Below are 12,745 nucleotides of genomic sequence, written 5' to 3'. Positions count from 1 at the left end.
TTGCTTAAAGAATCTCAGTGAGATTCTTAAATCAGATTGCAACTAGCTTTTCCAGATGGTCCTTTAATTCTCATCCCAATTAATGATAGCCTTGTTCATTCATCAGTTCATCTGTCTCTCTGTCCTAAAATTAGAAAATGTAAACAAAAATAAGTCTACAGATTTCACCAGATTCATCAAATTTCACTGGAGAACTCCATGCAACTTTCTTTTGCAAGTTGTATGTCATCTGGTACAGTCAAGATCATGACAGCAGCACTTTTTTCAAGGGAGGGGGAAGAAATGGAGAGGCCTGGACAAAAATAATTCCATAAAACCGTACCAATTTTCACTGCAAAGATCCTTAAAACATTCAGCTTTTTGGCAAAGTTATATTAAATTAGCGTACAAAAATCAAGGCAGAAGCACCAACATCTGGAATATTTTTACAAATTATCTATAGCTAGAGAATTCTGTAACTATAATGTCCACCTAATTGTTTTGTTCTTCAGAGTCTTTCTCTTAGTTTTATTGCCACATATAAGAAAACATGAACCTTGCATGTAGTTCCACTATCATTTGGCTAGCAACAATTCTTAAGGCTTCTCAAACAAGCAAACATCTGTCTGAACCATAGCAAGACAGCTTGATCAAGTCGAGACTCAAAATTTAAATGTTTAAACCGGAACTGGAATTCCACTTTTTGGACCACTGATATTCCTTGACAATTTAATTTCAGGTTCCATCTGAAGAAACATTCAAGCTGCACTTACAGTAACCAGATGCATGTAAAATCTGAATTCAAATTGATATGAATTTACCCATTTGTTTGTTTAGATCTGAATGAACATTCAAAATCCATCGTGTACAAACATATAATCTACCATATCCACACAAACCACGGGCCTTCTAACAACTATACATAGCACCATCTAACTCTGCACTTTTGACCAAATGAAGCACAACTATCAAAAAAAAGCTTAATGAAAGTGAGTGTTAAATATGTTTGCTATATTAGACTATTCGCTGAAAATAAAAGACCACGAGATAAAAACCATGCTTTACAACTCTGCAGGTTATTTCAAAAATCTGGAATATAATTTTCAACTTGTTGAAAAGTGACATGTCATCCATTCCCTGCATTTTCTATTTATGTAATTCCGTGGCCACAAGCAATTGGGTATACATGTATGCACAGCAACTTTTTCCACTCACATTAGCAATCAGAATATATCCAAATATATTCTTTTAGTGTGTCAGAGGCTTTTACTATGCCAATAGTATTGCATGGCATTTTTGATTATGAAAATATAGTTTAATAAAATGTATCATGCAACACAAACCTTAAAGAATAAAATTTCAGCTACTGCTGAATAACTATGTTAAACAAATCAAAACAGTACAATTACGTGTAGGATACATAGAGTTATGAAAGCAGAATAGTACCACCTACTTATACCACCAGACTTTTGCAGGTCTCCCCTCCTGAAGATATTGACTCTCACTGGGGTACAGTTCCACAGCCACTGGGCACCCTTTGATATATTGCCCAAATGACCATTATTTATGCTCGAGCCTAGACAGTGAGTATCTGTCTGTGGGCGGTATTACAGCAAAGTCCACACACGCAGCGTCCAGCAGATGTAGCTGTATAGCAGAAGCCCTAGTTAAATTTTCCCTTCCCTAATCCAGGAGTGCTGTACCACAATTGAAGTCAGCTAACTGGGACTGGGTACTAAACTTAAGACCTTCTTAGGCAATATGGCTCACAACAGAGATGTTACCTCTGGGCCATTGGGATGGCTTGTGTTTTGTTTTCAGTAGATTAAAACATTCTACAGAATCTCTATGATCAACGTAATATATAAATGCTGCAATAGAATTTCAGGTACTTTTCACTCAAGTTAAATCCACTACAACACCATTAAAACAAATCATTTCTATATATGTTTAAATATACAATGGAAATAATTTGTTTCAAATTAAAATTTGAAATATATACCTGTGCATAGGAGCCAATGATATGGTTTTGAATTTCATCCATTGTGTCTGTCCCATAAGACACAGTGCCCAAGTGGAGACGCTTGAATACCATCTCATTCTGTGTAAGGGTTCCTACAATAGGCATAGCAGAGAAAAGCGTATAAGTACAACAATTGTCTAAATTTACCAGCAGTATCATATTACACATCAATGAGGAACTCACACTTAAACTTGAACAAACGTGCACTTATGCTAATAATGATATAGAATGTACACCGGCTCTAAATATGCTTCTTTCATTAGTAGTCAATTTTTTGATGCACAACTCAACTAAGGATTTATCAATATACTGCTTTAATATTTAATTTTCCTTCCCTAATGCTTGTAGACATATTCATCTTCAAATTATATACTGTATGACTGAAATGATTCTTGAATGAACCAAGAATAGCAAAATAGAATTGAAGAACTCGAAGTGGACAAAGGGAATTTGAGTCCGTAAGTCAGAAAAGCTGGGCAGGCATCGTCTCTCTCGGGTGGCAGCAGCTGCAACACAGCAGTAATTTCATAAAGCCGAGATAAAAGCAACAGAACTTCTACTCTGGAAAGTAAGTGAAACACATCTACACTTGATAGAAGAGGCATTACTAATTATGTGGAATAGCAGCAATGATGTTCACATAGCTGGTGTAATAATCTTAAAGAGTGGTTTAAAAATAAATTAGCTGTTATCGCACCCTACATTTAAAATGTCCTCCCCAAATCATTAATTCCTTTTCCTTTTTTTTGGTGGGGTTTGGCAGGGGTGGGGGTGGGGGGGGGGGGGGGAGGGGAGGGAAGAGAATGCTTTATTGTAAACCAAACCACAAAGTTCAAATCTTCACTCCTTCAACTTTGGTCACTAAAATATCTTGTAAACAAACACCTCCCATCAATCAAACTGAGGTCCAAGGCCACGTGATTAAAACAGCTAATTAACTGGCTGTTTTATTTGAGGGTTTATTGGCTGTCATGACTACAATTGGAAGTAGGTCCCTGACGTGTCAAGAGTTAAGAATTTCACTTAAGCAGCCAGATGAAATAAAATTGAGATGAGAAATATGTGCAGAAAATAAATACTACAGCTTCCCACTGCCACAGTTTTTAAAGATTCCCCCCCACACCCCGGGATAATTCTTCAGGTCTGCTCCACACTGCCACTTGAATAGAAAAAAGAGCCAAGAGAATTATTCCCAGGCACCTACCAGTGTCTCTCCAACCAGTTGCTAGGAGGTACACAACAGCAGGACAGTGATTTGTCTAACAATTTCTCCCCTCTCCCTGTAGGAAAGAATTAGCTTCCACTCTGATAAACTAGTAAAAACTAGGGATAATGGTTATAACATTTTAATACAACAAAGCGATGACAAGACAATAGCTTTTCTATTCAGGGGCTCTATTGAAGAAATGAACACTGCATTTGTATTTAATCATCCTTTTACCAATCCATAATTTTTAGACCGTAGAAGGTCATGCGTAAAAACATGAATAAGTACAGGAGACACTGAAAAAAGTGAACTGCTGACTATCAAATGTTAACTAAATAACTACATTTTCAATATAAACTCGAAGTTGATCTATTCTCTTTGGCATGTGTCACATTCCTAAAATGTTTGATCATTATTACCCAGAAAAGATTTGGAAAGAGTTACTTCTAATTTTGTTTTTTTTTAAAAAAAGAAAAATGTATTCTCAAGTTTTAAAAAAAATCACCCAAAGGGTAGTTAATGTGCTAAATGGAAATTGTTTTTCCAAAAGACTAAACAATAAGCAATTTATGAGGTTGTCTACGTAATGAAAAAAAGCACCTCACACCCATTGATTTGGAAAGTCTTTTAATCCTGGTCTGTGAGCAGAGGGATCTAAAAAGAGAAAGCAGACACTGGAGACAGGCTATTTGGAACAGGAAGGTTGCTAGGCCACTCAAGTTTGTTAAAAGGCTGTGGGGACTTTCACTGAGGTGAGGAGGTTATAAATGCTGACGTGTACTTAGAAGCTATCTTAAGTCAAGTAAGATGACCCACTGATCTGTGCTGGTGTGGCATATTTTTTATTTTGTTGCAGCATCATTCAGTAGTAGCACTCTCGCCTCAGTCAGAAGGTCATGGGTTCAAGTCCACTTCAGGACTTCAGCGCATAATCTAGGATGACACTTCGGTAGAGCATGGAGAGACGACTACATTGTTGGATAAGCTGTTAAACCAATGCCCCATCTTCTTGTTCAGGTGGACATAAAAGATTCCATGGCACTACTTAAAGAGGAGCAGGGGAGTTCTCCTAATGTTCTGGCTAAACTTAACCCTTGATCAACATCAGCAAAAACAGATTAACTGATAATTTATCTCGCTGCTATTTGTGGGACCTTGCTGTGTGCAAATTGGTTGCCACATTTGTCTACATAACAGCAGTAACCACACCTCAAAAAAGTAATTTATTGGCTGTGAAATGCTTTGGGACATTCTGTGGCTGTGAAAGGCACTATGATAAATGAAAGTTACTTCTTCCTTCTTTCTTTATTGCATGAAGGTAAATGGAATGGATTGAATTAAGTGAGTTCCATCATAACAGCTGTTCTATACGTGAAATTAAACAGCTTAACAATTTGTATATAGCACAGCCTCACCAAGTGTTTGCTTGGTACACCTTCGAGAGATTGAAGAAGCATGTGCGAAAGATACGAATATCTAGTCCAGATCACAAGGGAATGCCACTGTTACTTCCCTGGGTCACACTACTGAATAAGCAGGTACAGGGAGAAAGAGTCAATTCCCACAAAAGTAAGATGCTCAAACTGTTTACAAGAGCAATCGATGCCAATGTGCCACAGAAGATATTTATGGCAGATCCAAATTTGTAACAGCACACAATACAACTTTTATTTAAGTATGAAAGAAAGTTAGGCTTCAGATTCTATTACAAATACATACTAACTGGTCAATTTTTTAAAAAAAAGATCCACCACTGACAATATTTTCCGAATGCATACACCTATACTAAAATTATATTAAACATTAGAGTAGGCACAATTTACAATGAAAAGACCCATAGCAATAATAGTATGCATTAATAACCCAACCCTTTGTAAAATATATGCTGGCACATCTAAATATTATGTCTTAAGTCATTGGTAGTTACTAGATTTCCTCCTCTTGAAAGATCTCCTAGCAATTACCAGTCCTTTCATCTTTTCAAAGGAGTTCTGATTGTGTCAACAAGCAAAAATGACCAATGTATTGAGGCCCCTGCTCCAAGATGGATTTCTGTTGTATTCTCAAGGCTATTATTACAGGAAATTCCCTCCTAAGCTAAATGCAAAGACTTTAGCCTGCATCTGGCACACAGTGATGACCACTCTATTAGGAAGCCAAAGTGATGTGCAACAAGATGGTAAAATTGCACTTGCAACTCCCCCTAGAGAATGTTACTGATTTCAGATGTGCAATCATAAAACAGGGCCTAAGAACAATCTGTACAGTCAACAAAAAACTCATCTCTTGAGAATGCAAGCACTGAATACATAGGAACAGTATTAGGTCATTCAGCCCCATGGGCCTGTTCTGCCATTAAATTAGATCATGACTGATCTGTATCTTAACTCCATCTATCTGCCTTGGTTCCATAACCCTTAACCCTTGCAAAAATCTATCAATCTCAGTTTTGAAATTTTAATTGACCCACTGGAAGGTGTGCATTAAGAATTTGAATGAACCAGTATTTACTGTACTAGCCAACTTGAACTGTCAAAGTTTTTTTTTAAATTCATCCATGGGATGTGAACATTGTTGACAAGGCCAGCATTCATTGCCCATTCCTAATTGCCCTTGAGACGGTGACGGTGAGCTTCTTTCTTGAACCACTGCAGTCCATGTGGTGAAGGTACACCCACAGTGCTGTTAGGTAGGGAGTTCCAGGATTTTGACCCAGCAATGATTAAAGAACGGCGATATATTTCCAAGTCAGGATGGTGTGTGACTTGGAGGGGAATGTGCAGGTGGTGTTCCCATGCGCCTGCTGCCCTTGTTCTTCTAGGTCGCAGGTTTGGGAGGTATTGTTGAAGAAGCCTTGGCGAGTTTCTGCTCTGCATCTTGTAGATGGTACACACTGCAGCCACGGTGCGCTGGTGCTGGAGGGAGTGAATGTTTAGGGTGATGGATAGGGTGCCAATCAAGCGGGCTGCTTTGTCCTGGATGGTGTCGAGCTTCTTGAGTGTTGTTGGAGCTGCACTCATCCAGGCGAGTGGAGAGTATTCCATCACGCTCCTGGCTTATGCCTTGTAAATGATGGAAAGGCTTTGAGGAGTTAGGAGGTCCCATCAGATTCCTTAGATTCTGGAAGGGTCTCATCAGAATAGAAAATAGCGACTTTAACTCAACTATTCAAGAAAGGAGGGAGACAGAAAGCAGGAAACTACAGGCCAGTTAGCTTAACATCTGTCATAGGGAAAATTCTAGAATCTATTATTAAGGAGGTTATAGCAGGGCACTTAGAAAATCTCAATGCAATCAGGCAGAGTCAACACGGCTTTGTGAAAGGGAAATCGTGTTTGACTAATTTATTCGAGTTCTTTGAGGCAGTAACAAGCAACATGGATAGGAACATAGGAATACAGGAACAGGAGTAGGCCATTCAGCCCCTCGAGCCTGCTCCGCCATTTGATAAGATGATGGATGATCTGTGATCTAACTCCATATACCTGCCTTTGGCCCATATCCCTTAATACCTTTGGTTGCCAAAAAGCTATATATCTCAGATTTAAATTTAGCAATTGAGCTAGCATCAATTGTCGTTTGCGGAAGAGTTCCAAACTTCTACCACCCTTTGTGTGTAGAAATGTTTTCTAATCTCACTCCTGAAAGGTCTGGCTCTAATTTTTAGGCTGTGCCAACCTACTCCTAGAATCCCCAACCAGCAGAAATAGTTTCTATCTATCCACCTTATCTGTTCCCCTTAATATCTTATAAACTTCGATCAGATCACCCCTTAACCTTCGAAACTCGAGAGAATACAACCCCAATTTGTGTAATCTCTCCTCGTAACTTAACCCTTGAAGTCCGGGTATCATTCTAGTAAACCTACGCTGCATTCCCTCCAGGGCCAATATGTCCTTCCGAAGGTGCGGTGCCCACAACTGCTCACAGTACTCCAGGTGTGGTCTAACCAGGGTTTTGTATAGCTGCAGCATAACTTCTTCCCCCTTGTACTCTAGTCCTCTCGATAGAAAGGCCAGCATTCCATTAGCCTTATTGATTATTTTCTGCACCTGTTCCTGACACATCAATGATCTATGTACCTGAACCCCCAAGTCCCTTTGGACATCCGCTGTTTTTAACTTTTTAGCATTTAGAAAGTACCCTGTTCTATCCTTTTTTGATCCAAAGTGGATGACCTCACATTTGCCTACACTGAATTCCATTTGCCACAGTTTTGCCCATTCACGTAATCTATCAATATCGCTTTGTAATTTTATGTTTTCATCTACACTGCTTACAATGCCACCAATCTTTGTGTGATTGGCAAACTTAGATATGAGACTTTCCATGCCTTCATCTGAGTCGTTAATAAATAGTGAATAATCAAGGCCCCAAGACAGATCCCTGTGGGACTCCACTAGTCACATCCTGTCAATGTGAGTACATACCCATTATCCCTACTCTCTGTCGCCTTTCGCTCAGCCAACCTCCTAACCAAGTCCGTACTTTTCCCTTAATTCCATAGGCTTCTAAAGGGGATCCTGTGGATGTGGTGTACTTGAATTTCCAGAAGGCATTTGACAAGGTGCCACATCAAAGGCTACTTCACAAAATAAGAGCTCAAGGTGTAGGGAGTAACATATTATCATGGATAAAGAATTAGTTAGCAAACAAGAAACAGAGTAGGCATAAATGGGTCAGGTTAGCAAGATGTAACGAGTGGAGTGCTACAGGGATCAGTGCTTGGGCCTCAACTATTTACAATCTGTATCAATGACTTGGATGAAGGGACCGAATGTATGGTTGCTAAATTTGCTGATGACACAAAGGTAGGTAGGAAAGTAAGTTGCGAAGAGGACATAAGGTGTCTGCAAAGGGATATAGATAGGTTGTGAGTGGGCAAAAATTTGGCAAATGGGTTATAATGTGGGAAAATGTGAACTTGTCCACTTTGGCAGGAGGAATAGAAAAACAGTATATTATTTAAATGGAGACAGATTGCAGAACTCTGAGGTTCAGAGGAATCTGGTTGTCCTAGTACATGAATTATAAAAAGTTAGTACGCAGGTACAGCAGGTAATTAGGAAGGCAAATGGAATATTGTCATTTATTGCAAGGGGAATGGAATATAAAAGTAGAGATGTTTTGCTATCGTTGTACAGGGCATTGGTGAGACCACATCTAGAATTCAGTTTGCAGTTTTGGTCTCCTTATTTAAGAAAGGACATAATTGCTTTAGAGGCGGTTCAGAGAAGGATCACTCGACTGATTCCTGGGATGAGGGGGTTATCTTGTGAGGAAAGGTTGGACAAGTTGAGCCTGTATACATTGGAGTTTAGAAGAATGAAAGATGATTTTATTGAAACATATAAGATCCTGAGGGGACTTGAAGAGGTAGATGCTGAGAGGATGTTTCCCCTTGTGGGAGAGACTAGAACTAGGGGCCACAGGTTAAAAATAAGAGGTCTCCCATTTAAGACGGAGATGAGGAGAAATTTTTTCTCAGAGGGACGTGAGTCTGTGGATCTCCCTTCCCAAGAGAGCAGTGGTGGCAGGGTCATTGAATATTTTTAAGGCTGAGTTAAATAGATTCCTGATTAACAAGGGAGTCAAAGGTTATAGTGGGTAGACAGGAAAGTAGGGTTGAGATCACAATCAGATCAGCCATGAATTTATCAAACGGCAGAGCAGGCTCGAAGGGCCGAATGGCCTACTCCTGCTCTTAATTCGTACGTTCGTAGGAGGTGAGTCACTCGCCGCAAAATACCCAGCCTCTGACCTGCTCTTGTAGCCACCATATTTATGTGGCTGGTCCAGTTAGGTTTCAGGTTAATGGTGACCCCCTGGATATTGATGGTGGGGGATTCGGCGATGGTGTTGCCGTTGAATGTCAAGGAGAGGTGGTTAGGCCCTCTCTTGTTGGAGGTGGTCATTGCTTGCCTGGCATTTGTCTGGCGCGAATGTTACTTGCCACTTATCAGCCCAAGCCTGGATGTTGTCCAACATGCAGTTTAGCCTTTTCATTAAAATTTCCTTATGTTACTTATTTATTAAGATAAAACACTTAAATGATGTATGTGAAACACATTTCTGTGCTGCCACCTGTATAAGAAAGTCAATTTTCAATGTGTCAAGGTATAATTGGAAGGTAAGGCAGGTTAATGCGTGGCTAGAGACATGGTGCAAGAGGAGGGCTTCAGATTCATGAGGCATTGGGACCAGTTCTGGGGCAGGAGACCTGATTAAGACGGACGGGTTGCACCTCAACAGAGCTGGGGCCAAAGTCCTTGCAGGGAGGTTCACGATTGCTGTGGGGGAGGGTTTAAACTAATTTGGCAGGGGGGTGGGCACCAGGATGTAGCATTAGAGAGGAGAAACAAGGTGCGCAAAGGATTAGGATAGACAGATAGCACTAGAGTAAGAAATAGTATAGTATTAGGCGGGATCAGACTAAAAGAGAATTCGAAAAGTTCCAGATAGGTTTACAGTGCATGTGTGTAAATGCACGAAGCTGGTTAAATAAGGTTGTTGAGCTGCAGGTGCAAATAGCCACATGGGAATATGACGTAGTGGCGATAATGGAGACCTGGCTCAAAAAAGGGCAGGATTGGGTACTTAGTATTCCTGGACATAAGGTGTTCAGGAAAGTTAGGGAAGGAAAAAAAAAGGGAGGGGGTGGTAGTATTGATTAAGGAGAATATTGTGGTGCTGGAGAGAGAGGATGTCCCTGACCAGTCAAGGACCAAATCTATTTGGTTAGTTAAGAAACAATAGAGGTGACATTACACTACTGGGTGTATTCTATAGACCACCACCAAGGATATAGAGGAGCAAATTTGCAGGGAAATTACAGAGGTGCAAGAACTATGGATTAATGATAATGGTGGATTTCAATTATCCTAATACGGACTGGGATAGTAACAGTGCAAAGAGCAAAGAGGGGGAGGAATTTTTGAAGTGTGTTCAGGAGAACTTTCTTGATCAGTATGTTCCCGGCCCAATGAGGAAGGAGGCATTGCTGGATTTGGTTCTGGGGAATGAGGTGGGTCAAGTGTCAGTGGGGAAACAGTGATCATAGTATCACAAGGTTAGATTAGTTATGGAAAAGGACAAGGAGCAATCTAGAGTAAAAATACTTAATTGGACGAGGGCCAATTTCAATGGGTTGAGAAAGGATCTAGCCCGGGTAAACTGAAATCAAAGATTGGCAGGCAAAACTATAATTGAACAATGGGTGACTTTTAAAGAGGAGATAGTTCGGGTGCAGTCTGGGCACATTCCCGCGAGAGGGAAAGATAGGGCAACCAAAGCCAGAGCTCCCTGGATGACGAAAGAGATGGAGGGTAAGATAAAGGGGACGTATGACAGATGTCAGGTTGATAATACAAGTGAGAACCAGGCTGAATATAGAAACGCAGAGAAGTGAAAAAGGAAATGAGAGGCAAATAAAGCATGAGATTAGACTGGCGGCAAACATAAAAGGGAATCCAAAAGTTTTCTATAGGCATATAAATAATAAACGGGTAGCAAGAGGAGGGGTGATGCCGATTAGGGACCAAAAAGGAGATCTACGAATGAAGGCAGAAGGCAAAGCTGAGGTACTAAATGAGTACTTTGCATGTGTCCTCACCAAGGAAGAAGATACTGCCAAAGTCACAGTAAAAGAGGTGGTAGTTGAGATACTGGATGGGCTAAAAATTGATAAAGGAGGTACTAGAAAGGTTGGCTGTACTTAAAGTAGATACGTCACCTGGTCCGGATGTGATGCATCCTAGGTTGCTGAGGGAACTGAACTAAGGGTGGAAATTGCCGAGGTGCTGGCCATAATTTTCCAATCCTCCTTAGATATGGGGGTGGTGCCAGAGGACTGGAGAATTGGAAATGTTACACCCCAGTTCATAAAAGGATAAATCCGGCAACTACAGGCCAGTCAGTTTAATCTCGGTGGTGGGGAAGCTTTTAGAAATGATAATCCGGGACAAAATTAATAATGGACAAGTATGGATAAATAAAGGAAAGCCAGCACAGATTGGTTAAAGGCAAATCATGTTTAAACTAACTTGATTGAGTTTTTTGATGAGGTAATAGAGAGGGCTGATGAGGGCAATGCAGTTGATGTTGTGTATGTGGACTTTTTAAAGGTGTTTGATAAAATGCCACATAATCGGCTTATCAGCAACATTGAGGTCCATGGAATAAACGGGACAGTAGCAGCATGGATACGAAATTGGCTAAGTGACAGGAAGCAGAGTGTAGTGGTGAACAGTTGTTTTTCGGACTGGAAGGAGGTGTACAGTGATGTTCCCCTGGGGTTGGTACTACGACCGCTGCTTTTTTTGATATACATTAATGACTTAGACTTGGGTGTACAGGGCACAATTTCAAAATCTGCAGGTGACACAAAACTTGCAAGTGTAGTAAATAGTGAGGAGGATAGTAATAGACTTCAAGAGGACATAGACAGGCTGGTGGAATTGGCAGACACATGGCTGATGAAATTTAATGCAGAGATGTGCGAAGTGATACATTCTGGCAGGAATAACAGGGAGAGGCAATATAAACTAAATGGTACAATTCTAAATGGGGTGCAGGAACAGAGACACCTGGGGGTGTATGTGCACAAATCTTTGAAGGTGGCAGGGGAGGTTGAGAAAGCAGTTAAAAAAGCTTACGGGATCCTAGGTTTTATAAATAGAGGCACAGAGTACAAAAGCAAGGAAGTTATGCTGAACTGTTATAAAACACTGGTGCGGTTGCAACTGGAGTATTGTGTCCAATTCTGGGCACCGCACTTTAGGAAGGACGTGAAGGCCTTGGGGAAGGGTGTCGAAAAGATTTACTAGAATGGTTCCGGGGATGAGGGACTTCAGTTACGTGGATAGACTGGAAAAGCTGGGGTTGTTCTCCTTAGAGCAGAGAAGGTTGAGAGGAGATTTAATAGAAGTGTTCAAAATCATGAAGGGTTTGGATAAAGCAAATAAAGAGAAATTGTTCCCATTGGCAGAAAGCTTGAGAACCGGAGGACACAGGTTTTAGGTGATTGGCAAAAGAACCAAAAGCAAAATGAGGAAAAACTTTTTTACCCAGCGAGTAGTTATGATCTGAAATGCGCTGCTTGAAAGGGTGGTGGAAGCAGATTTAAATGTGGCTTTCAAAAAGGAATTGGATAAATACTTGAAAGGAAAAAATTTGCAGGGCTATGGGGAAAGAGCAGGGGAATGGGACTGACTGGACTGCTCTTGCATCGAGCCGGCACAGGCTCGATGGGCCAAGTGGCCTCCTTTTGTGCTGTAACCATTCTATGATTCTAATTCTTGCTCTCAATATCTATTTATCAAAAAAGTTGTTCCAGCTGTTTGTACCACTAATGACTTCATAATACAATAGAGATAAATTCCATTGACACTGGGATTAATTTATTGCATCATTAGGGTTTATCCACAGTTACCATTTAGAAGTTATGAGCTCTCCACTGCATTGTTCTTAAACAATGGCATTATCAAAAGCAAGCAGTGGGAAGATTAAAGCTCTACTTGCAGATTAAGTACAAATTA

General features: G+C 40.4%; 1 protein-coding gene across 1 annotated transcript in view; it reads right to left on the bottom strand.

Moving 5' to 3' along the window:
- The window catches only part of atp9b (ATPase phospholipid transporting 9B), a 284,027-nt gene that overhangs the window by 66,217 nt on the left and 205,065 nt on the right, over positions 1-12,745 (bottom strand). The window contains exon 14 of the mRNA XM_067981947.1: positions 1,982-2,094. Coding sequence (XP_067838048.1) covers positions 1,982-2,094 — 113 coding nt within the window. The remainder of the gene's footprint in view (positions 1-1,981; positions 2,095-12,745) is intronic.

This window comes from Heptranchias perlo, chromosome 3 (assembly GCF_035084215.1).
Source record: "Heptranchias perlo isolate sHepPer1 chromosome 3, sHepPer1.hap1, whole genome shotgun sequence".
Lineage (NCBI taxonomy): Eukaryota > Metazoa > Chordata > Chondrichthyes > Hexanchiformes > Hexanchidae > Heptranchias > Heptranchias perlo.
Note: the sequence above shows the minus strand (reverse complement) of the source record. Positions and strands in the feature narration are given on the sequence as shown.